A 27,464-nucleotide genomic window follows, 5' to 3' on the forward strand; every position below is an offset into this window, starting at 1 on the left:
CCGGCTGACAGCCTGACGACGTCCCAGAAGATGTTTCCTTTTGGCTTCAGCATTGCAATTTGGATCCTGCAGATATGTTTTCCCCTCTGCTCATCGCCCAAGTGAGAAGTGAATCCGTAAAAACCTTCAGTGGTAATGGCTCGGTGTGACGCTGGACCTTCATGCATGTCACTTAACGTCTCGCTCGTTAGATAAGTGGATGAGTGGTAGCGAAGGGAGCCAGTTGCACTGATGTTTGGAAGCAAGGGTATTTAATCCCATGATATTTGCCCTGGCAGCTACTGGTAAACACAGATTCATGTTTGACCTACACATCGGGGGGGTAATCAAGACACACTTGGTGCATTGAGATCTACCCACATAGATTAACGTTTCCCTTGCGTCAAGTCCTGTCTGTCGGTGAATGTAGCGGCCAAACAGTTTCGTGAGATGTCAACCTGCTGCTGCAGTGAACTACCTTTGGTTGTACAGAGGTAAGACATCTTGCTTATTGTAGCAAATATGGGTCAAAGCTGTTGTGGTATCGACTGAAAGTTAATGAAAACAACATTGGATATTCATTAGCCAAAAGTGTTCCTCAAGAGCTGGATAGCTGAGGATGCCAAAAAAGAAAGAGGCAATCCGATAAAGTGAAGAAATGCTCCTTCAAAGGAAAAATGGTCATTTGTCATGTTCAGCTGGAATGAGAAGGAGAATGGATGGCGGTGCAGAGGGTCACGATGAAGGGTTGGCGGGAGAGGCTGGGTAGTGATGAAGAGTTGGCCCATCCCATCAAGGGTGGCTTCTAACCTGTGCTACAAAGAGGGGGGGCATCCATCACGCAGGCAGGCAGCAGTGCTTTACAAAACTGCACAGACGTAGAAACACATGGTGCGCATGCTGGGCTCGCACTCATAAAGGGCGCAGCGATCACAACATCACCCAGAAAACTCTATTACACCTCGAGTGTGGAGAGATTCCACTGGACCGTTTTTAAGAGACAACAAGGTGCTGCATTCCATCATCATCAATTAATCAATGTATTTTCAGCTGGAACATTTTAAATGGTGTTTCAATTGTTTTTTGTTTTATTTGCCTTAAATATTAAAATTAATTCTTAGCTACAAACAATTTTCTCAGGTGGTGAGTGTGACCACCATCCGGAAGAAGCCAGGTCGACACTGATATATTACAGACCTGTTGACGTTTGAATTTAAATAATGAAGTTACTCCTTGCAGGCTCTAATAGATTCTGAGACGCTCTAGTTTTCTCTTAAAGGTCAGCTTTGATGTTAATGATGAGAAAAAAATGAAACACAGGTCTGTGCTTGTCTTGTTACTGAAGACTGTCTGGGAGACATAATTTGAAGGCAGTAACCTGGGAAACATTCCTGCACCCTGTGTGTTTGCTAGCATGTGTGTGTGTGTGTGTGTGTGTGTGTGTGCATGCACATGCAAGCACCCAGAGGAACATGATTTATATCTATGTAAATGTCAACATGTTATTTTTCAAGGCAGATAGTTCATTTTGCAGAGGTCTTTGACTTGGAGCAGAAGAATCATTTATCTGTATGACCCCGACTCCAGCTTCATGTCAAAGCAGCACGTGTTTGTGCCTTGTGTGATAATGTTATGCATGCGCAAACTGTAGCCACAATTATCTGCTCCCTTTATGGCCAGTCTGTTCACGATATCGGGACCCAAGTGTTGCTCCTGGCCTGCATATGTTGGTGCTAGCACTGCTCGGCTGTCACCTTGTCACCATGCGGGCACACTTCTGACACCCTGCTGCTGCAGTTATCGATTCGTCTTTTCCAGCTATTGAATGCTGGTGAAGCATGAAGGTGGGTAAGAGGCTGATAAAAGACAACGGTGTGTGTGTGTGTGTGTGTGTGTGTGTGTGTGTGTGTGTCTGGCACGCCAAGCCCCGGCTGTGGTTTAATTGACTGCCTGGTCTAATCAAAACTCAGATCCGAAGGCAGAGCTTGTTAGCGGCCATGTGCTTCTTAGATGCCTTCATGATGTAGCAGTGTGGGTGAAAGGACGGCGGGAGTGTTTGTAAATGTCAGTGGGGGTTCAGTAAGATAAAAAGTGTAGGAGGAAGAATTACACATAAATATAAGAGCATGAAAGCACACACACACAAACATATTAAAGCTACAAATTATCTGTTTATGTATGGTAATCATTTAACAATGAAAAAAATTGATGACAACATTCTTTGTTTTGATCAGGCAGGCAGAAATAGAATAACAAAAGCAAACTGTGGTCAACATTTTTAAAAACATGTTGTGTGGTAATCTGTCTCTCTGAGCTGTAATGCCTATCTCTCTCTCTCTGTATATAATTATGTATTTTAATCTCCAAAATGTTATCCTTCCCAATAAATTTCCAAACTGTTATCACCTCACAACCAAAATGTTCTGCGTATATACTTGGATCCAGGCTTTATTTGTTGAGCGCATGATAAGAGTACCAGTGAGAATGTGAGCAGACAGAGAAGCAACACCCTTAGTCAAGCATGATTAAAAGTGGGTGAGGGTATAACGTTTTTCTTTTTTCAATATCTGATTAAGAGTTAATGGGGGGGGGGGGGGGGGATTAGGGTGATGGGAGGGGATAAAAACGTATGATTGTAAGAGGGAGCAGAGAGGAAACTTGGCGCTGGCAGTCTTAGTTGCCATGGAGATCAGTGGGAAGGCAATTAGACATTTTCAGATTGTGTTCGAATAGTGTGTATGATTGATCTCAACCATCTAACAGAGTGATTATAGTGGTGTTTGTGTTGATGACGTATTGATACTTCAGTTCGAGGTGAATATTGAAGAGGATGTGACGGGAACATTCCTCAGTTTGAGCTGAACACAGAAACATAGTGCCTAAATATTGTATGAGCTTTTTCGTTTGTGTTACCGCTCTGGTTGTGTTCCATGTTGAATCTGCCATTGATCGATTTGCATTAAACTGATTACGTTATTGTACGTAAAGCTTTTCCATTACTCTGCCACTTTAAACACTCTAGGTTTCCTGGTCTGAATAGATGCATCATGTTCTCCCAATCCTAATGTCAGTCATGTGACTGCTCTATTTTTATGATCTAGGAAGGCTGGAATTATTTGTCATGTTCTCTTTTGTTGCTGTTTTGTGGTGTGGTTAACAGAGTTTGTGACCTTTATTTGCACAGCATCATGCTCTGGGTAATAGTTTTAGCTGCACAGCTGGCACTTGGCACATTGGTATGTCATTAAAAATATACCGTGTGCTGTCTGAAATGAATCATTTCATGTTTGTGCGAAACAAGTTCTCCTACGTCTCATTGGGGCTTCATTTGAATGCAGTTACGTGGCATAATATTTCGGCAAAACAAATATTTCGGTTCTTTAACAAATAAATAAATTAAGCTGTCAATTAAGCATGTTTTCCCATGGAATGCGGTGAGATCGTAAACTGATTGGAAAAACTGTAAAAACACATCTTCTACAATTGATTTTATTAAAAAAGTAAGTGTTGGCACTTTAGGCTTGAGTATATTGTAAAGTGGCACGTGTCGTGAAAGAGGTTGCCCAACCCTGATGTACAGTATATTGTTTGTCTTTCGATTCACACCGGCTCTGCCTTGGTGCTGTCCATGGTGCTGAAGTACCACACTACATTAGTATATTCTAAACAATGTTCGCAAGGGACCTTATTTTGGACATTACTGATAACAACCCGTAATTTTGGGGCAGACGACACTATTACTTTGGCATTGTATGTCCACACAGATGCGATTACCAGTAATTACATCATATCATTTCCTCCCCTATAGAAGCAGTCCATCAGTTTAGAACATTTCTTTGTCGTGAATTGTCGATTGAATATTTTGAGGCAGGAAATACGCATAGTTACTGTCATCAAAGGTGAAAATTTTATATATTTTATATATACAAAACGGAATAGAAACCGAGTGGAGGTGAAGAGTTTTGGCAGCAACCAGCATGTGTCTGCTTTCTGCAGAGGATGTGTCTGCCACAAGTCATCCAGACAGCTTTACAAGTGCTGATGACTCTACAACTGGAGGTAAGTACATGGAACGGCTCAAATGCTTCATCAATATCTTCCAAATCTTTAGTTTGGCTTGTACATTTCAATCGATACATATATCTTTCCATTTCTTTCATCTCTATGTATTTTTCCATGGCTGAGATATCACCTGCCTCCCAGCCAGGACCCTGTCTCCATGGTGACAGGGTTCCCATGCCACTGTGTGGCATTGGCGCGCCAGTGATTTGCTGCTTGGCGGGCTTCCGGCCAAGCTTGCCTCTTTGCAGGTGTCAGTGTGTTGCACACTGAAAAGCTGTAAAATCCAACACCGACACACAGTTCTGTCTTTTCCCTTTTTGTCATGAAATTTACAACTTGCATCTGAAATTATAGTTCAGACATGGTTTTGGCAGGTGAGAGCAGTGTCTAACGTGACTGTAACCAGAATCCAGGCAGCTCTGGATAAGACTCCCTCCCCTCACATGGTTGCAGATGCTAACATGTCTCTTCTCGACATCCCTCCCGCCACTGGCATGGACAAAATAACTTTCATTGTTTTGGACATAATGGGTATTCACTATACCATAATGTGTACACCATAACTAACATTCCAGGATCTGAGAAGCAGCTCAGCTTCTCCACAGCACCCTCAAACTCCCAGACCTGGTGGTGGGCCGGATGAGGGGCTGGGATTTATTTTAGTTTTCAGACACGTTTCCACTTTGCATCGGTCTGACATGGGCGTGAGCCGGAGCGTTTCTCAAGGAAGTAAATGCAGTGGGACACACTTCCCATTTTGTGTTCCTGGGCCCATGCATTTATGTAGTGCGTTTCATATGTGTAGGATCTGTAGATGGTGAAATTGATACGGGCTTTCCACACAGTGGTTAACCTCTCCATCTTTTTGGTTGGGAATAAATGACCGATTCTTTCATAATCAGCTGTGGTACTGTTACCAGTATTCCACAACTTTCCAATCACCTTCTTGGGGGCTTGAACGATCTCAAAAACCCCCAAAATCTGTAGAAAAAGCATTAAGAGAAATTATTGTGTTACATGGGGATGGAAAATGGGCGTGGCAAATTGGCTCTGTAGCCATCCGTAAAAATGCAGCCTCTGCCTCAAGCACAGTTTAATTCTGCAGTATGAATTTCCTCTGCACGTTGAAAGCTCCAACTGAGATCTGTCCTCTCTCTCTCTGTCTCTTTCTTATCATCTCAGTGTGTGATAAGATGCCTAACGGACAGATTGGTGATGCTCAAATATAGTTTGCGTGGAAGCTGGTAGTTTGTGGGGTGGATGGTGATATCGGTATTGGATGGGGGGGAGGGGGAGTCCTCCATAAATCAAGTGTGTCAAATTACAAGCTTGTGTTACATGATTAGCATCTACATAATTAGAGGAGTTCATTAGCCTCCGTTATTAGCAGTGATTGGACTTTCCGGGTGTCGTGTCGGAAAAGCTGAGAGAATTTGGGTCCGTATTTGTTTATTAAGGTGATGAATCTGACAACTGCTTCCCATGGAGTCTTGTGTGTGTGTGTGTGATACATTTAAACATGTGTGTTTATTACAGAGTGATAAACCCTTTGAATGCATTTGCAAACACCAACCTATGCATGATACAATTTCCCAAATAGAAACGGCACACCATCAAGCCTGTTGGCATTTTGTTTCAGTTGATCCCAATTAGAATGTCCTCACCCGCTCCACGTGTCAACAGTCTTGTATTTTCTTTTCACACTTAGTTCGCTTCCAACCTATAGTGAAATTAGTCTAAATATGTCTGAACCAACGCCTACATCCTCAACATGTCTGCTTCTCTTCCAGACAGCAATTAGCGCTGAATGAAGAGAGAGCAATTTACTGGGTGGAGAAGCAGCACGTAAATGATCCCCTACACTATTTACGCGAGGACATCTTCAAACAAAGTTTTTGAAATTAATCATATAACTTTTGTTAAAAAAAAAACCCTCAACCCGCTCTACGCACATACACATACACACAGAGCAATATACACACTCATGCTCTGGTTGTATCTTGCCTGTCCTACCCCAGCGGCATTTAGGTGCTATCTCTCTCGAGCCTGTCTGAGTTGTCAGGTGCTGATGGATGATGAACAGATATGGCGCAGGGAGAGACAGGAGCACCAGGGCATAAACAATGCTTCCTTCTGTATCCTGCTCTTGCTCTGTCTCAGCCGGCACAACGCTCCACACGACTGCTGCCATTCCCGCCAGCAAATATTCACCAGTGAAAACTGTAATTCCTCAGTTTTTGAACGCTTGTCCCAGCTTTCCTTACTTCCTAATTTCTTCTGTCAAAATTACATTTTAGATTGGCTTCGACAGCGTCGGATTTGCATTGGCGATCATTAAAAATGGTCATGCTTTAATCCTAATCCTACGCATGTGTCCATTTAGACATTCCTGTATATTATCACGCCGATGCTCCTGTTGAAGCTCATGCTGATGCTGTGAGTATCCATCTGATCAATAAGTCATCGATGATTAATTGCAGGTGTCTAAAAGCACCGCTAGTGACTCTGCTGACCGGAATTACATCTTTCCCTCATTTATAGTAAAATGCAGATATCTTCAGATCATTCACACAGCCTGCCCATTTTAATTTCTTTGATATCAGCATGAAACCATAAAGGTGATGAGATTTTTTTTGTTCAATGCCACTTTGCAGACACTTATCCTCGATAGATGATTTCGATTTTATACTCTATATTGCAATCTGACTCCAGTTTCTTCATAAAAGTTGTGAATGTCAGTCTTTTGTTCGAGTGGGATGGGAAAGTCGGGGAGCCCACACAGGATATTTGAATATATTGAAAATGGATGTATTTATGGCAGCCAGCCCCTCACAGAGGTTAACACTCTCTACATCTTTGAAATGTAATTATAAGGTTATTGGTGAAGTGTGGTAGTGGCAATTTATGGACAACATAGTCTTAATGGATGGCAATCATGAAATTCAGGAACCCCCCCCACCCACACACACACACACACACACACACAAATGATGTCCAAGGCTGTGTTACATATTACAATGAAGGAAAGATGGACTACAGCGGTCGAGGTGATGAGGACATGGCCCAGAACAAGGATAGGGCAGCGGAGGTATTCTGTGATTGAATGATGCCCTAGTTGGATGGGAGCTGATGCAGCTTCACCTGCTTCAGGGTTAACTGTATAGATCTGACATTTATTAAATCTACACAGGTCCAGAAATGTTTCTAGGTGCAAAGTGGAAGTGAGAGCACTTCGGCCACAACATGCTGCCATATCACATGTACTTGTCCCGTTAATTCATTCCAGAGTGGAGGAGATGAGGCTTCAGTTTAACTGAGACAGGCAAGACTTAAAAACAACCATATATCCTTAGAATGTCTCAGTTTTAGTGCTTCAAGGTCACTCACTAGGTATCGCACAAGGACCAATTCAGTTTGCCGAAAAGGCGCTGGCCTAGCAAGGATTGTTTTCCTATGGACATAATTAACTGCGGACAGAGATTAGGATTATTTCATTTGCGTAATCTGGCCCAGGAGTTCCCAGCTAGCAGTGGCCGGCAGAGATAGTGGAGGAGAAATTGGTAATGTTTTATAATGAGCAGCTACAACAGGCGTGCTTTGGCCTCAACCAGACAAATAACCATGCAGTCGGCCCATTGACTTCTCCCTCCATTGTGACAGGACCCAGAATGGGAAATCATTTTTCCATTTATTTTTTAATCATTTTCTCAATTTCTCCCCCCCGACCGCCCATGCTGAAAGTAATTTAATCTGTGAGACACTTCAAAAGACATTTTTTGTGTGCGCTTTGCTCACATCTTGCCAAATAACAGACATTACATGTCTGATCTGAAGACACATACACACGCGGACACATTACATTCTATTCCTCTAGGGTAAGGCGTCATTTCAGGGGGGTGTACCATTGAGCTAGTCTATATTTAATGCTATTATTTACTGGAGTTTTGCATTATACCTGGAAGGTAATCGGTGTCACAGTCACTCGAGTGATGAGAAAACATGAGCTCAACTTTTTTTTAATTGCTTATTTGGGACCTGCCATCACAGGAAGCTTTTAATTCCAACGTTTCATCACATGTCACCAAAATAAAGACAAAAGTGAAGTCAGTTTAAGTATATCTGCAGCTAATTAGAACAGTTCACCCCATCTTATCAGTTTTGCTACAGTCAAAGCACAGCAGCCGAGCCCATCAGCGATCTACTCCCCTGAGTAATCACGGAGGCCGGGCGTCTGTCAGCGTGTCAACAAACACCGGTTTGCTTGCAGTTCTATACGCTGTCAAGATTTTTGTTTACCCGACTTAGACTGGTTTGGTTATGATCCAAAGACTGCGATCGTCAATGATGAGCAGTACCCCTGTAATTTTCTGGATGCATCTATGCAGCCGATTTCCAGAGGCCAAATCAATTCTGCAGACAAATAATAAAGAAGTGGGAGATTGTCTGTACTGCCCCATAAATATTTAAGAACTGGCACATCACTACGGAACCGGGTTTTTAGGGAAGCCTCGACTCTGCTTGTAGAACCTTGGGGGGTGACTGCGAATGTGTTTTTCTGTGTGTGCCGCCTGCAGTGTTATGACATTGTTTATAATATTATTTATTTTTTATGTCTTTAGGAATCTCTTTGTGTTTTGTTCATATAAACCCTTGATACGTGTCTTTCCGAGATGCTTCCCAACTTTGACCCCGAAAAGCATCATTGCAGGATTTGTAGCCATTGCTTTATTGACATGTATTTATTCATTTATCATGCTTTTTCATGTATTTATTTATTTCATACCTATGCAATGAACTCCAGGGTTGCCTTCAGCAGAAAGCTTTCTCTTTCAGCCCAAATGACCCTCAGCCACTCGCGAGTGGTGCACCCCAGGACTTGTCTTCCCATTGGCTTCTATTGCTTGGTAGATGAGGAAAAATGACTGTGACATTAGCAATCGATTCCACATTAACGCAGCGGGCTCCAACGCTGGCCCAGACGCATTGATTTCTATTTTGGCTGTCACAGGAGAATACAAAAAGGTGAGGCCTGTGCAGCTTTAAAAGATGAATGTGTGTCTCTTCTTAAAGGCTGGTAGCCATTTAGGAGAGACACACCAACAACTTGGTGTTTTCCCTGAGCTGAAGGCATCCCGCACGGCCAAACTTTATGAGAGCGTGGATGTGGGGAGAGTAATTTGTATTTCACGTCCCTTTTTCCCCCTTTGTACTACACTTGTACATCATGTACACTTTCAAATCTATACACCTTCAATGATTGGCTGAAATGACTGTGAACATTCACAGCTGTTACCAATATGTCCAATATCCAATATAGTACTGATACATTAACAATTTTAATAGTAGAGAGTGTTTTTTGTTTTGTTTGTTTGGGCAATTTCACAAATTAGGCTAGACTACAATCTCAGCAAAATTCTGAAGAGCACATCATAAAATGATTCCCTTCAGTTGTACCGTTCTTTCTGCATATGTTAACATAATTAGCCAAGACTATACAAATGAGTTGTGTAGTTGCTGCGGCATCGTGATGTGTGTGCAGCATCTGGCTGCTGGTGCAGACGGAAGCCTGCACACAGGATAATGGGGCTGATGGCAGGTGGTGTTTTTTTGTTGACCATCTGAATGCCTTTCTCCGCGATGGTTGGCAGGAGCGGCGTCATGCCAGGCTGGACACACATGAAAACAGGCCAGGCGGCGGCATCCAGCGCAGCCAGGCAGCCACTTCGTGAGCTCAGTGATTGGTCGGTATGCAGGCGATTTGGCGGTCGATGCAGCACATGGTGAATAGTCAAAGTGTGTCTAGCTAATTGTCTTATTTTATTAGCTTTCATTTGTGCTTTCTAATGATATTTGAGGTGAGGTCAGATGCTGTTGTTGTACTTTGGTGTTTTACATTTACAGTACGAGTTAAGAGATTAGTAACTGCAGTAGATTTGCCTTTAGGATTTGATTCCTTTGGTCAATCAAAACCACATAAAACCACACTGTTGAATTATCTAAACTGGATTTGTGTGAATTTCCCAAACTGGGTCAAAAAAATAATGTGTTAAAATACTTTCTTGTTAAAAACGTTTGCATAAACAGAACCGAAATATCCTGTACTGCCTGAATAACTGTGTTTCAAACGTACCTTTTATGTTTCATTTTCATTTAGCATGAATATTTATACAAACAGTTAGCTGGCAGTGAACAAAAGCAAGCATGGTTTCACTAAATGTATATTATTGTTTCTGAATACTGTTGCTAATTCCCTGAATTTAACACAAAAATGCATCTGCATTTTTTTCCTCAGTGCCAAACCTGGGCTCCCTCGGAACACAGAATACACTTGAGCTCTCCGTCTGCCTCGCAGTCTCTATTCATGACAGTCCAGAGCTCACCAGCTGTGATTTTGGCTCTAGATCTGTCTGACGAAACCGTTGTGCTGCTCACCAACAGAACCGACACAGTATAGGTTGAAGGCAAGCCATTACACAGCCTCACTTGCAGTGCTAACCAATCAAAGAACTACAGTTGTACAAAGCAGCGGATGCTGCACATGTTGCAATTAATTGTCAACGGTGTACAATTTCATAAATTCTGTGAGCCATTCATCGGAACATAGAGAATCAAACAAGAATCTGTGGCTGTCTATTTATCAGCACCATCCCAAACAGTGGTCACATGCCCGCGTTCTTTGTTTGTGACATAAATGGAGATCCTTGGCCAAAAGGGGAAGTACCACAGCTGGAGAATGTGGGCTAAGTGAAGGGCAAAGATGAGAACATTCAGGTTGCATCTCCCTTCCATCATCTTTGGAATCATTGTTTGAGTTCTGGTTACTGAAATAGACAGGCTAATGGCCCTGGTTAAGAGTCAGAGTGGGTAGCAGGAGAGTGGGCTGTTTCTGCTGAGGCAGATCCAAGGTGACTGATACAAAGAAGAGACCTCTGAGTCGAGGCAAGTCTGTGTAGCTCATTCCTCCAGCAGGACAGAATTATGTTTACTGACATAACTTTTGTCACATTACTAAACTTTTTTTTTCCAAATACAGTAAATAGCTCTGACATATGAATATAACGTATGAAAAAACATATTGTTTTTCTTCACGTCTTTGATTTCTTTAGTTTATTCGACGCTAGGCGCTACACCTTTAGGGAATGTGTTGCACACGTCTCCCATCAATAATTCCCCCCTCCAATTTTATATATTTCTCTTCCTCTGTTCAGCAGCTAATGTTCCTCCATCTTTCAACCCAAACACTGTCTCTTCCCTGTTGTCCTTTCTTATGTCTGAGCTCACTTGGTTACAGAGGGCTAAGCGTGATCAGTTGTTGTTGTTGTTGATGGTGTTGGCATTTTAAGTCTAACTGATGATAAGCTGTGTTTGTATACAAGGTTCATACGGAATAGTATGATGAAGAAAGATGAGACAAAGAGCAGATAACCGGGGAGGGAACGAGAAGGGGAAGATATGTGCTTTTCTTCTTCGATACAGAAACCAATTTTCATTGCTAAACGATTAAGAGGTAATAATATTGGAGATCCCCGGCAGGTGGACGAAGAGGGATTGCAGACAGATTTGGAACAAGGAGGGGAGATAGTCACGCATCCACATCACAGATGAGAAACAGAAAGATATATTGGAGGAAAGAAGGGATAGTAAATGTCCGCAAATTACTGTGACTGCCGGAAAGAGGCTAATCAAACGACACTTGGCACAGTATGCCTCTGCGCCATGCAGCTGGTGGAGGAAGGACAATATGGGGTTTGACAGGGGGGAGAAAGATGGATGGGAGGATATATAAGGGCTGGAGAAGAAAGGCTGCGTCACAAATGGAACCGGTATACAGAGGGATTCAAAGCACCGGAAAACTGTTGTTGTTCGGGTGGGGGACGCTAACATGCTGCACAAAATAAGAATAACAATTTATCAAACCTTGTGCGGCTCAAGAGAAGGAAAGATGTAGGGATGCTTGCATGGAAAAGAAATGGCAGAGAGACAGAACGGGCAGGATGGGGGTGGACGAAGGACTGATTTCATGCCAGAGGAAATATTTCCACTTTGATGGGCTTCTGCAAAGACTGCAGCATTTACCCTCATATTTACTAGTCTTATACTCCCCACATGCCATTGTATTCTTAATCTGTAACAAGCTGCATCTGTATATGTATTTTCATAAACTTCATGTTGATGTCAGAAGTAAAACACTGAACACGAGCAGCGGATCACGTAAAATCCAATAACATTTCGCACTTTTAATTTTGATTGCAAAAACGCATCGTTTTTAATTGTCTTGGCAGCACACGTTCATATTTTTGTCTCCGCACAGTGTCAGCGAGTCTGTTTGTTCCTCTCTGTGATTGAGTCGATCCCGAAAGCAAAGTTTAGTCAAATGAAAGGGAGACTTACCTAATCAAGGCAGATAAATAATCTTGGCTGGCACTCTCGCGGCAACAAGATGGACAGCCATCGCTAATTTCAATAACTCTTTAATTAATGTGTCAGAGCTCCTTTGGATCTCAATTTTGCACTGTGTGAGCAATGAAGACAGGAAATATTAAAAAAAAGAAGATCCATGGAGATGGGGGATTCACAATGTTGAAATATTAATGAAGCATGAATGCGGGGTGTGTGCCGAGGGTACTGATGAAGACATCTCTTCTTTAATGTTGATGCTGATCATTAAGTGGACAACAAAGTCACTTTTAAACAGAATCCCACAGTGTTCCTCCAATGAGGCTAAAAAGACAGGTCTGAAAGCAGACATTTCTAACAGGGGGACGTGTGATGAAACTGTGATTAAAGCGCCACCATTATTTGAGTGTGTGATTGATAGTTCTCCTAACTTAACCAAGCACCTGAAAATGCTGTATTTACCAAAAATAAATGTTCATCATCTAATCTCTTTTTTCCTTTTTGTTTTTTTTGTTTTTTTCATGATCCATTATTAAACTGGTAAATAAGGGGCAATAGTAAAAAGGGTGACATTTAAATTATAGTCAAATCTAACACAACAATCAAATAGCAAAAATTAATAACATGCTCCTAAAAAACAGTTATTTGAAACCCGCCTCATTACAGTAACAACATTTTATTGGCTTGGAGCTTGCTTAATTTTTATTTTCTTTTCTTCAGCCATGTTAGAAATGTTATTTTATGTATCCACTAATAATTAAATGTTTATAAAATACTATTTTCCTAAAGAATATATATATATCTACCGTATTTTCACGACCATATGATGCACCAGCTGATTCGGCGCAGTCTCATTAACAGCTGATTTTTCGGTATTTTAAACATACAAAGGGCGTGCTGGCTCAAAAGGCGCCGGCATGATAGGTGCGCAAAATAAAGCAGGAGCGAAACTGAGTTCGGTACACACATTTTTAATCGTCATCAATCAAACAAGCATGCTAGTGCGCGTTTTCAAAAATCAAGCCGGAGCAAAACAGAGTTTAGTACACAGCTTTTATTAATCGTCATTAATCAAACCCATCAAAGTCCTCATCCTCTGTTTCTGTATTGAACAGCTGCGCTAGATCGCCGTCAAACATTTCCGTGCCGTTTCCATACCTAAAATATCCCATGAACTTTTACATATTTGACAACACGTGGCTGTCACTGTCTCTTCACCATAAATAATAGCTGGAGTTGTCATGATACACCCTGCAGTGTCAGATGTACCTCATCTTTTCAGTTCCTCATTCAAGGTTGGCTAGATGGGCCCCGGGAAACATTTCAGATGTTGCCACCGTAAGGCGTTCTGACATTGACATAGGAGTCACAGCGGAGTCACTTCTCTAACATTTGACAAGGTTGTGATGAGGCTGCCATCACATTAAGGGAAAAGAACATTTAGTGTACAGCGGCTGGTAAAAGTATTCATACCCTTCGAACTTGAACCCATATTTTATTATCTTACAATAACAAACAAATGCATTTTATTGAAATTGCATTGCAATTTTATGTGAAAGAGCAAAACAAAGTAGCATACAATTCTGAATTACATTGTTTTTTTTACATTATTATTATTGTTATTTTTACAATAAAAAAAATACTGCAAAGTGTGGTGTGCAAAAGTATTTGACTGGTCCATTCTAACATGTGTATAGCACTGGCTTTATATTTGGATGGAAGGTGAAGTCTGTTGCAAACGTCTACAGGTTTTCTTCCAAATTAGCCCTGTATCTGGCTCTATACATCTTCTCATCCACTCTGTCCATCTTCGCTGTCCCTGCTGAAGAGAAGAACCCCCAGAGCATGATGAGAGAGACAAAGATGATGCTGCCCATGTTTCACAGTTGGGATGGTGTGCTCACAGCACTTGATGTGCAAAGTTAGTTTTCCTTCTTCCATGTTTACTACGTTCTCCACGTGGCTTCTGGCAAACTAAAAAATGTGATTTCTTATGGTTATATTCTTGTCTCTCTTCTATAAAGGCCAGATTTATGCATTGCGTGACCAATAGTTGTCCTGTGGACAGATTCCCCCCTGGACCTGTGGATCTCAGCAGTCACCATGGGACTCTTGGCTACTTTCTGATCTGGACTGCCTTGTCTTGGTTGGTTTTCAGTTGTGCCATACTCTTTCCATTTCTGGGTGATGGGTTGAACAGAGCTCTGTGAGATGTTCAAAGCTCAGGAAATCTTTGTATAGCCCCACCCTGCTTTAAATGTGAGATTGAAAGTCCACCTGCATGTAATCTAACTGAGATTAAATTACATACAGGTGAACTCTGTTTGGTCGTTAGGTCAACCTTCAGTCATTCAGCAGTCATCAGGCAACTTCTGAAGGCAATCTGTTGCTGAATACTTTTCAACACTGCACTTGTCAGTTTCTTTTTTCTTTTATTTGTCAAAATAATTAAACCATATAGTTGCCAATGCAAAGCTTGCTTGACTGGGAATAAATCTGTTGTAGATTGTACCCTAATAAAGAAACTTAACACCCTCCTTCATGCCTACAGGCCTGAAGTAAAGCACATATACTGCAATAAAATGCATTGCCCACACACACACACAACTGCTCAAACTACTGTCCACAAAGAGTTTCACTGACACACCGATAATCTCCTAAACCACACAGTCAGACAGAGACAGGACCAAGTCCCAAATAAGCGTTCACCCCTCAGAGGATGTTTGTGTGCCCTTAAAGCCAAGACAAATATTGACCACTTGGGAGAAGCGTGAGGTGGAGAGAAATCGGGGATGTATTGACTGCAAGACTGTGCGTAGACTTAGAAATTATGACTTTCATTTTGCATGAATGTATGGCTGTAGTGTGCAACAAACGAGTTGAATCTGAACTTTAGCCACCCCATTTATCATCTGGCACTAAAAGGCTGTGGTCTATACATAGACTAAAAATAACATCTTTTTACAGCAAACATTTCTGTGGAGAACACGGCTAAGTAAATACCTTAAGGGTATTTTTTAACTTAAATTCCCTGTGATGCAACATGCAATATTTGCTCAAAAGCATCACCTACATTGATTTCTAGTTGGACTGGAAAAATAAATAAAAATACAGCTGACTCGCCAATAACTGGAGACGAAGTGCATGACACAGAAAGGCAAGGACGAGCGTGGGGGATGAATAAGACTCTTTAATTAGACCAGACGTAGAGAGCTGTCTGTGTGTTTCAGAGAGGCAAGGCCAAAGGGGAGAAGAATGAAACCAAAGTCACTTTCAAGCTCCACCAACATAATGGGGCCCTTTGATAGGTTCGATATGATGTTGGGTTATTTCTATGTGGACACATGAGTGTGTTTAACGGTCTGTCCTAAACCTTTTCAAAGGTAGGTGCTCTCTCAAACAATAGGCTGGCAGGATTTCACCAAAGAAATCTGTAGACTCCTCCTGAAGTAATCCCTCTCAGTAATCACCTGTGACCCATGAGCAGTGTATGGCAGAGTATTTATCTGCAGCCTGGTAGCACTTCCTTATTTTATTTAGCATTTCTTAGCTTTTGTAGCCAACATTGCAGCACACCTTGCAGGTTCTCACTCATGGCATGGAACCTTCGCCTTCAATATGTGACTTTCTTTTGCCATTATAGTCCTCAGCAGTAGCACAGGCAGCCACAAATAAAGTATCCTGCTAAGTCAGGTGTCATATCAGTCTTGTGCAGCTAAACAAACTGTTCAGTCAGATGTGAAATTGAAATGCAGCCTTGGTTATTAGACAAACAGCTCATCACCCATACTGCTAGTTCACTGTCAATAGTCACTGTAGCGTCAGCTAACAACACAACTCATTTGTTGATTAGAAACAGCTGTGCGTGTTTTCTACGCTCATATGGATGTTGATGGGCTTGACTGTGTGTGTCAGTGCCACCAGTGTATACATTACAGGGGTTGCATGTGTGTAAAATGTTAATCCTAAGCAGTAGTACAAATGAAAACACGATTTCTGGTTAAACATTCCATTTGAATTTATGAGCTTGCTGATGAGATGAAAAGCATGATTTTACAACATCCACAACCCACAGAATGAGCAAAATCGGGCCCACGGGGTCTTATCAAACAGCGCTAGCCTTAAGAATAGAAACGTTGACGGGAAAGTAAGTGTCCTTTTTTCGGCATTTTTAGCACTGACTTATTTCGTAACCACAAAGGAGACTATTTTTTATTCTGTGGATCAAAAGGGCCTGTTGGAGTATTGACACAATATCGAACTAGATAAAGACAAATATATATATATATATATATATATAAGGATGGTTAATAATAGAAATAATTAAAGAGAAACAATTAAAAGTGTGCCTGTCACTTTGTCACTACTACAGTTTGCTTACTTTTATTTCCCAGTAAATAGTAGCAATTTCACATAGTTTTGCTTTCATCCTTCTGACTTACTAAAACCCAACTCCTATTTTAAAATGCTAAGATGGTTGGTAAATAATTTCAGATGCGTTTTTGGTTAATTAACATCAGTAATAAACCAGCATTAGCTGTAGCTCCGCAACAGAGCTCAAAGGCTGTCCGCTGTACATTCCAACTTTTCAATGTATTTTGTAAAACAACCCGGTGTCTCCTGTGTTGTGATGTCTCGCCCTTTTAAAATACTGCAGTCGGTGCTGTCTCACTTTCTGTCTCACCCTACTCGTGGAGCTCCCAACTCACCCAAATCGATCACAGGTAACAAAAGTTGGTACATGAATCATTACGTCGGTGTAATTTGATCAATATCCTTAATATTGACAGTCTACCGTAACCACTCTAGTTCCAGATCTATTCATGTGATCCTTCAGACAGTAACAGTACAACTGCTGCTGACTGAGTAACTGAATGAGCTTTATAGGTTTGTGTTCAATACATTACTAATTAAGTTAGTACTGTATCTGAGAGCTCCCTCGCTCAATAAGTCTGTCTTTGATTATGTTTATTTTGATGGGAAGTAATGCAGCCTGTGGGCTAGTATGAGGTCATCTCCCTGAAACAAAATCTGAGATCTGCCAGAGGATAAATGTTCATCATGGTGCACGGCCAACATTTGCGAGTTATTACCCCAGTAGCTTGCAATATTGGGCTTCACTGCGGCTGGATTGAAATGATGTGTGCTTTTTGTGTTAACGTCTCCACATACAAACCAGAACGCCGCGTTTAGGCCAACATCACACCATTTTATTCCTTGGCCTCTTTACAATGTGAAAGGAAGGGGATTCTGTTCCATACATAAAGCCATATCATATAATCCTCATCTCACAACAGATACTCTTTTTGTGTGCTTGCCATGAGATGGCCACGGTCTCCAGGGTCTTCCTCGGGCAGCTCCACTGTTCTTAGTGCCAGGTTCAAAGGTCAAAGGCCTTTTTCAAACAGAAATTCAGTTTATCATTACTATTTAAATATTCTGGATAATTTATACTCATACAACATTTGGCATTTATTAAAATTGTGTGCGTGTATGTGTGTTCACATTTAATATATGTTTTCTGTAGGCGATCACTTTAATAAAAATAGAATATGTTTATTAAGCATTTTATTTGCAGGTCGTATGGCAGTGTATTTGTTATTTATAGAAGTGTGAAAATATGCAAATGGCTGTGTGTCTTCTCTGATATATTTCCACTGCAATTCAATACAAAGTTAATGAGCCCGGTCCAACTAATGCTCAATGGAGCTGCTGAAAGATGAAATCCATTCCTCGATGGTTTTCACTTTTCAAAAAGGAATAAAAAGAGTGCGACACAATAAAAGGTTGTTGCCCTTCTCATAATCCCAGGAACAATATAAGAAATTTTTGTTTCCAACAACGTAACAATCAACCTTTCCACCAAAGATGGGTAGAGCTTGCAAGGTCCAAAGAAAGCAGTTCCTGCAGTGTTCTTATAATATTTATTTCTACTCGAACAAAAGATTCAAAATGTGTACAGAAGTGGGTTTGGTTTGCGCTCCACAAGGTAAGCCCATGCTCTTGGTCAAAGCTAACAGAGCTAAATTAAGTACCTTGCTATTCTCGGTTCATGCAGGCTAAGAGGTTAGCCACCAAGAGCTGCATGAAGCTATCATTAGTGTCAGTTCACCTGACAGTTTCTTTGTGTCCCACTTAAACCCACTCACACAAAACAAAAACGCCTTCGCTGGAATAATAGTCAGGCTGCCAGCCAGCCACAGTAGGAGACAACAGAAATGACTGGGGCAAAATGAACAAGATCAACAAGAAAGAGTGATAGTCAGGAAAAGAGAAAAGGGAAGAACGGTGTTCCAGGGCAGCTGCGGTGGTATATTTAATAAATAAATGCCATTAGCTCATCTCAATGTCATATTTTGTAGATGTGTGAATGTGTGAAACAAAAAGTCAAACCAAAGCTCCCTGCATCCAAACACAATATGATGACGCAGCTCAACCAGACACCGCTTATTTTCAAGGTTAAGTCAGGGTCGTGTCAATTTAATATTAGTCCAGCGAGAAAGGAACAATTTAATATGCAAATCATGCTTTAAAGCTGCTCTCGCTATAGCTCTACTGGAAGGTTTTGTCTTTGTCACCTGCATGCTCCTTCAGTGACCTTCAAATGCCGTCAGTCACTGCAGTAGCACAAGGATGAAATTAAAATGAACTGTGAGGTCTTAAAATGTGACCTGCAGCAACCTTTTAGAGGCGGTGTGATAAAATGAATTTATTCTAATGCACTTGGATTACATTAAAGTCCAAATAAGGGCTCTAGATATATTTCATTGATAAGAGATCAAGTTTTTTCGGCGATTAGTTACACGTGTCTTCATACAGTAGACTGTTCTGGCTTTACATCCAAATCTGTAGCAAGAGTTACGCCTGTCCTCGTTTTATTTTCCCGTTTTACCGCTCATAAATCCTCGGACTGTGAAGCTGCATCTTTTGAATATTATGTATCTCCTCAAACAGTTGAAACAAAGAACATGAATCCCCCAGGAATGAACGTTACTATTTAGGCACTTCATATTTGCGTGACCTCACTCAAAACAGCTCACATTTTGTACACATTTGCTGTTTTGGTGGTAGATGCACAGAGCAAAACAATCATGTTGAATAGTATATGATGGTGCATTCACTGTGGACCAAGACACACAACTATTCACAAATGAGCAGTATGGCTAACTAGATTGTATTACGTGTCAGGTCTGGCAGCGTTAAAACAGACGTGATGCACTAGTAAGATGTAATTTATTAGCTGTCAAAACTCTCCAGAGCCGTTAACAGAGCGATTGCGTGATTGGCCAGAGTGATGCAGCATGTCATACTACAGGTGATGGGTGAAACAGCTTCTCACAAAATTATTTTCAATACAAAATTAATGAGGTTTTGTCGGGTACATTATTGAAGTACTGCTATCCAGAAGGTCATTACGGCACCAACCAACACAAAAAACAGTCTCAATTCACTGGCGTAGTATTTCAAGGTTGTATTAGTCAGGTCGGTTTGCAACATACACATGCCCTGTTTGTGTTTAGCTTTTTAAACGATGCACGACAAGCTGTAGTTTGACAGTCCAATCATTCTTCTGGAAAAAATGAATAAAAATAAATCAACTTTTAGACTTTGAATGCATTTTTTGTTTGTTTGTGCCCGTCTGTGGTTTTCAGACTTAAACACTGATCTGGTGCCTAAATGCAGTGTCTTCTGAGACATATTTAAGTGAATTAATACCTTAGTGATCATCCTGTCCAACATTAAAAAGATTCAGACTCACAAATTACAATTACATATATCATTTATTTTACGACACAAATTATACATTTTGATGGTGACGTACATCATGTTGTTGCTAAACAGCAGTTTTACTGCCTGGCTTCAGTAAAATTAATGCCATCTTTTGATCAAGTGCAGAACATTGCAAATAATTTTATTAAGAACAGCTGACAGCTCAGATTTAAGTGTGAGGTCCATGAGAAAATCCATGAGGGGCAAAACATAAAGCAAGGAGAAACCACAGAGACCTGAGCAATCAATCCATCAGCAAACGATCGGTCTCCAATAACTCTGGAACTCCACCCCTCCTTCAAAATGTATTTTCCTCTTGAAGAATTGAATGAGGAAAAAGGTTCTCGTCTTATTGCCTTTACCTTTTCCTCGGAGCCGGCACAGCACACTCAGCACCATCTACGGCCTGTTTGGCAGCATCAAAGCCTTCACGTGCTCCATGCATTCCCCACTGCTCTCAGGTCTCCTTCTCAAATCCTTCCTGCAAAGCTGCTCAACTGTGTCTTAGCAGTGGAGCTGGCATTTGTCAGAAGCTAACAGTCAATGTCTGCACATGCATGTTTTGCTGTGTTTTTAGATGAAAATATCGTGTGAAGAGTGGATTTACCAGCATTTGGTGATCTACATCATGCATATATACCAAGACACTGGGAAATTAGTACTGGGAAAAGATGATTTGTTCTATCTACAAAATGTATGGATCTATGTCCAAAATAAATTGTCACTACTGAAAGTGTGATTTTTGTGAATAACTTCTAAACTAATAATATCAATGTGAATCAAATTGCTAGAGGTTTGTTTTCATCATTAAGGAATCTGAAAATAAAATATAGGACCATTATTTTCGGTCTAAATCACAATTATAGGCACATTGAGGTGCTTGGTGCTTTTCTAATTCTCTTTTTGATTTGATTCAAATGAACTAATTACTCCCGATACATAATCCAATCAGCCAAAAAGCAGTATGCTAAGGTTTATCATGTGTTGCCTAATATGCCGCACATGTTTGGATAGAGCTGTTCATGCTGCTCGTCTTATTAAACCTGCTCTGTCTCTGAGTTGAATCCAATTTGGTCGCACGTGCTGCAGTTCACTTTTATCACTGTAATATCCACCAAAGATGATGATAAAATGACACTTTTGGGGGCGACATTGAAAAATGTAAATTGTATTTGTGTTTTCATCACGTTTCATCACCCTTTGTGATGCCGTATTTTTCCATCACGGGTGACACTTCGTATAAATATCCTCAGATCCGAATTCATGACTTTCTCTTCCCAGAAAGCTAGAAAGATGTTTGCACATCATTATGCTGGTTCTTGCTTTGGGTCCTCGCTAGAAGCTATGGTAGGACTGTCAGACTTGTATAGGTTCCAGTGTGTGTGGGTTGGACTGTTTGACAGTCAATTCTTTCTTCCCCTCTGTCCCTCCACACTCCTACACATTCACTGTACAGCTCAGACAACCGAAGCACCGTCTCATGAAGAACGAAGGTCGGAGGTCGCGGAGAGCCAGCTGCTTGCCCTCACCACTGCAGCAATGTCCTGAGCTGTACTGTGGGTGGAATGATTGTGAAGAGTTGGTAGTGGGGCTGGAGGTTATTGCATTGATTCTGTATCCTGTATGAATGTAGAAGGTCAAAGAAAATGTGAATCCTTTCTTCTGTTGTCTGTTTGATTATGGGATAGCTTGAAAGAGTGATGTTGAGATGGAGTAAGAAGTACGAGCAGGCAGGCTGCTGAGTCTCAATACTCAATGGATAATGTCAAACCACAGTGTGTCTCATTAGTTCTGCTCCGCCATGACAACATTGTAGGTTAGATTGCTCTGTCCGGAAGCAGGATTTTTCTTTTTTTTGGGACGCATTTAGATGACTGGTCTATGGTGAGTCTAACAAGTGCAATAAAATGAAAGGCTAGAGAAACTGAGCATTTAATTGATGAGACAAACACTGCTACAGGTGGCTACATTTTAAAATAGTCATTCCTGTCATAGTCAGGTCCCTCTGAGAGGTTACTTGAGCTCTTGACAGCACTTTAGCATCTGCCGTGTGCTTGTGTCTGCCTTACCTGTGGATACGGCATTGGCCCTTACTGGAAGAGATCATATCTGACTACAAAGGAAACCGTCCAAGTGCATATGCAATCACAACAGTTCCACCATGGGAATGGGAGGATGCATATAGAGAGGCGCGGTGATGTGAAAGGAGAAACGTGAAGGGATAAGTACCTAGTCATTGGGGCTCAAGTGTTCTCAGGGAAGGAAATAAAGTAGTCTTTCTGTTAGTTTTATTGTATTACTCTTTTGTCTTGAATGATCTGCTGCCTCTGGGTCTGGGAGGAGGGCTCGTCCGGAACACTGCAGTGTGAACAAGGATCATCGAATTTCTTACAGCAAAAATGATTTCAGCCACACAAATTATATGACATTCCATTTTAAAATAATTTGTTGAGAAGCATCGTTGGCATTGTGACCATGGAGGCAGATGGAGCAGTAAAACCCTCCACCTCCCGTCCTCTTCCTTCTCCTCCACGGCTTTATCTCCTCCACTCAGCCTTCTATTCATTAAACAGACATAAACAGAAGAACGTTGTTGTTGTTGTTTGCAGCTAGTGTCCCTCAGTTGCATGCCGCGCAATCTCACTGAGCTCATAGAGCCAATCACAAGCTGTTTGTTGCTTACCGTCAACAGCCAAGCCCAGACTTTGGGAGTGGGTCCAACTTAATGCGTAATTGAAAATGGTCGCCACGGTCCATTTAGTATATGCTTTTGTTCTTCCTACATCAGCAATGCATCCACCGCTGGGAGGCTGCCCTTGGGAGATATGTTTTTTTTCTCTGTCTCTTTCTCTACCGCCTTTAACGCTTTCTCTCCATGACAATTCACATTTCTCTTGAGATTGTTCTCAATTTTGATTTTAACCAAAATGATCTTTTAAATTTTTTTTTCTTTCATGTGAGTGCATGCACCCGCATTACGAAGCTCTTTCATTGTCTCTGATGTCGGAGAAGTAAAACGAGTTTGCATGTCACTCAACAGAGCAGTCTTCCTCTCTTTCACCATGTTTCTTTTGTTTACATGACTTCCATGCAACCGCTATTCTTTAACTTGGTGTTTATGAAATAGTGTCAAGATCGCTTCCCTGCGTAGACAGACGGCTCAGCTGTCTATGATCACATCTCGGTGAAAATCCCCGCTGTCAAATGGATAGGGTGTTATCCTTTGCCGCTCTTTTCTCCCCAGCTAAGAAGGCTCCTATGGCAATGTCGCTCATTCATGAGGTTCCGTTTTTTTAGTCTGTCTCCCCCAGATCGCTCCTCCGGCCCGCCGCAGCCTCCTTCCCAAGGGAGGTACATCGAGCTCTTGAAGCAATTTTGCTGTAATGGAACTTCAGGATAAACTATATTTGATGACGCAGCCATGCAGGGCCCTCTTGGCTGTTTGAGTTTGCCATTGTCATTTCTGTTTGAGCCCTAAACCTCATTACTGGAGACTGATTCTTCATTCTGGCCTCCCCCCGGGGTAAAAGGACCATGGAGGGGCAAACACACACAGGAAGTGATGTGTCACCTCGCATCACTGTTCAAATCAGGAAACCATTTGATTTGTATGACTGCTGAGTCGGGAAAGGTATTTGAGAGCTGAGAGGGTTTGCTGTTATAGTTTTGTAAAAGATAAATACATTTTGTTCCAAGAAACCGCTGATCCCATTTATAATATGTGATAATCTAAGGTAGCAGTCTTTGATTTCTATTCAAATAAACATTTAGGTAAAATTGAGAATGTAGTCATGAAACAAAAAAATGATCAAATAAAAATAGATATTTTTAAAAAAGCATTAGTGATTGCTAATCTCCCGCTAACCTTGTTCCACACTTGACTTGTGATAGAGGTGTACCAGTTGTGCATATTGTCAAATCGGTGACAGCTGCAGGTGTTTGTTCAATTTCTGACAGATGCTCGCAGCATCCTCCCCCTGCTGTTGGGCTGCAGTTTGACGTGTGTCTGTCGTACAAACTGCTGGCTCTGACTGGTAGCGTGTGAACAAAGCTCAGTGCAATGAAAGGAGGCCATGAGCCACAGACAGATTGACATGCATTAGTAAAGATGTCAACCACCTTTTCTTTTTGGCTGTTTGGGGCTGATCCTCTCATCTTCTTTGATCCCCCTTTTCCTCCTCATTCTGATCCACCTGTTTGCTTTACTTTAACAAACTCTGTGTCATCGGATGGCAGATGCATCAATCTGCATCTAAGTTTAATTGACGCACTGATCTAATTACGAATATCTCACGTCTTCTGAGGCAGTCCTTAAGGTGTTTCAACTGTTAGTGACCTCAGAGCAGTTTAAATGAGCTTCCACCAGTCTGAACTGAAGAAGCCTCTTGGATGAAATATGAAGCATTTGAATGCTTCAGATCCAACATTCGATGCTTACATAATGGATGTGTGTTGCATGAATTTGAGCTGCAGCAACAATTATTTAGAATCAATAGCCACAGTTATTTTCATTTTAACACGTTTGTCCAACACATTCTTACACAAAAGCCATGATAGCTCCATCAGTGTTATTCCCAAACTGTTATGTTTATGTATGTATGTTAAAATAATATTTTACTGTTGCTCCACAGGCATCTCTTAGGAATTTGCAAATGATCTGCATAATAATGCACATCTAATGATTAGATCTGCTACTTAAAAAAATAAAATATAAATTGATTTCACTGCAGTAACCGCTGGACAAAAGCTATTTTGTGCCTTTCATCTTAGAAAGAACCATTTACTTCCTCACAACATCATCATCTTGGTGTAATCCTCTGTTTACGTAACGTATTTCTTTGTCTCTCACTCCTCTTTTTTTTAGGCAAGGAAGAGTCAGTAGCCACCTTCAAAGGAAACGAGTTCTTCTGCTATGACCTGTCGCTGACACCCATCCAGAGCAGCACTGATGAAATCACGCTTTCTTTTCGCACTCTGCAACGCAACGGCCTCATGTTGCACACTGGCAAGTCGGCCGACTATGTCAACCTTTCCTTGAAGAGCGGAGCGGTTTGGTTGGTCATCAACCTTGGTTCGGGGGCATTCGAGGCGCTGGTTGAGCCTGTCAACGGCAAGTTCAACGATAACACCTGGCATGACGTGCGCGTCACTCGCAACCTGCGACAGGTAAACACTGCCCTTGTAACCCAGGGCCACCGCAGTCAGTGTGGCGCCTCTGTCTGAAACCCACGCCACCTCTGCTTGTATAATTTGTCTCACCTTTTTCCCAGCACAGGGAATATTTGTTTAACCTTATTTCTCTTATCTCCTTTTTTCTTGCTGCCCAACATAAGTTTGTTTTTGTTTTTTTTCCCCAGGTTGGAGTTAGACAAGAAGGCAGACATGTTTTTCTGTCCTTAACATGATTTTATTTTTTCACTTTTTAAATGTTCAAAGACCCATCTCACCAAAATAATACAAAAAGCAAAAAGGCAATAACACATCAATTGAAAATTAGACTATTATTCCAATATATCTATATTAAAGTTAACATGCATTCAGTTGAAAGTTATTTATGGCCAAGAAAAAAAAAAGTGCTTTACTCAAGTTATTTGCAAGTTATTTACTACGCTAGACAAACAGAATGTACCCTAAATTATCAAAGGTGACAATGCACTTAAACTGTTTCCAAATAAATTACAGAATGCATTTTTACAAATCTTTAACTATAACCAATGGAAAAGTAGCACCTACTCTCCAGATGTTTGTGGGGTTTTTTTCATCTTCACGTATAAATGCAGGCACAAGTACTGTATATGCTAAAACTCTCTTCTTGCTCTAGGTCATCAACTGGCAGTTGCAGATAGCAGCAGCAAGATACAATCAATTTCACTTACCCTGTCTGTGCTTACTTCTCTACATTTGTAATTGGAATGAATGGCTTGTCAGACCTAATAATCGGATGCAAAAAAAAGCCTGATGTGAATGCATTAACACAAAGATAGGACATCAACTTCTTTCATTTACGCATGCAAATTATCCCAAGAAACAGCTAATCTTATCAAACTCGTGTGCTTTTGGATACTGAAGAAATTCCTACATGCAAAAAGAAAAGCTGAAAGCAAAGCCATCTTTAATGTGAACAAAGTGCTTTTAAATTGCAGGGAGACATTTCCACACAGCTAACCAGACTGTGGGGGGGGGCAGGGGCAGCTGAACCTCCATGCTGCTGGGGCAGAAGTGGAAAGAGATTTGGCAGTGTGAGACTGTGAATTGCCTCGATTCTCCTCAAGTCTGGAGACACTCAAGCAGTGAAATTTTCAGCCAGGGCTCACAAGGTGCTTCCTTGCATGCAACATGGAAAGCAGCCTGTTGCCTATCCACATGGAGAGTCTGTTTCTGCTCCTGATCAAGGAACACATGTTCATCCTTAGAGCTACTGGCCTTCCTAACAGCTTTAACGAAAATCTATCGGAAGGATTTTGTGTAATCCTGCCGGTGAAAACACTACCTCCTTGTTAGAGGTAATCCGTGGAAACATATTTTGACATGTCACTTGCTGTTGATGAAACAGCACTCTTCATCATTTAACTCATGCAAGATGAGCAAATGCCAACACACACAGCGCCGCACTATTCTTCCCAGGTGACCTGTGCAACTCCTTTAACGGCTTGAGTCTTCTGCAGATTGTTGTAATCAACACAGCAGTCATCCTTGGTGTTAAAGGGCTCTAGATGGACACATTTGACCCTGTGTTTACTCACAGAATATACGTGAAAATATATGCAGTGCACCCACACAAGCACATACTGATAGTTTTTTAGTCCTCCTCCAATTTGAGCTGAAATTATATCCTGCATTTTAAGGTCCAGGTGAGGTTAGGTTCAGGACCAGTGATCTTGGAAGTCTCATCCTGTCCTGTTTCTCCTAATCGCTCTTGCAATGTCATGCATATCTACCACTGCATCCCTAAGCTCCAAAATAACTGAGCTCTCGATAGCTCCCTCCTCCTGTGTTTGAATTTTCTTCACAAAACCTATACATTTATCATCCTTGTGTGGGCTAAAATGAAGCAGACAGAATTAGGTGAGGCGATAGCGACTCTTCTCCAAAAGAGAGGAGCGACAGGGAAGGAGTGGGGGAGAAAATGGATATGTTTCACCCCTAACATATGATCACAGATTCAGAGCTCCCCACTGTGGCACCTGGGGTTACTGCAAGTATGAATGTGCTGGTGGTTGTTTGACTGATCCCAGTGGTACGCTGATGATAGGCGT

At 41.4% G+C, this 27,464-nt stretch overlaps 1 protein-coding gene across 1 annotated transcript in view; it reads left to right on the plus strand.

Moving 5' to 3' along the window:
- LOC137914122 (neurexin-2-like) overlaps positions 1-27,464 on the plus strand; it is a gene marked incomplete at its 3' end in the record, with an annotated part of 146,204 nt that overhangs the window by 99,399 nt on the left and 19,341 nt on the right. Inside the window, exon 5 of the mRNA XM_068757739.1 lies at positions 25,073-25,374. Within this exon, the coding sequence (XP_068613840.1) occupies positions 25,073-25,374 (302 nt within the window). The remainder of the gene's footprint in view (positions 1-25,072; positions 25,375-27,464) is intronic.

This window comes from Brachionichthys hirsutus, unplaced genomic scaffold, assembly GCF_040956055.1.
Source record: "Brachionichthys hirsutus isolate HB-005 unplaced genomic scaffold, CSIRO-AGI_Bhir_v1 contig_742, whole genome shotgun sequence".
Lineage (NCBI taxonomy): Eukaryota > Metazoa > Chordata > Actinopteri > Lophiiformes > Brachionichthyidae > Brachionichthys > Brachionichthys hirsutus.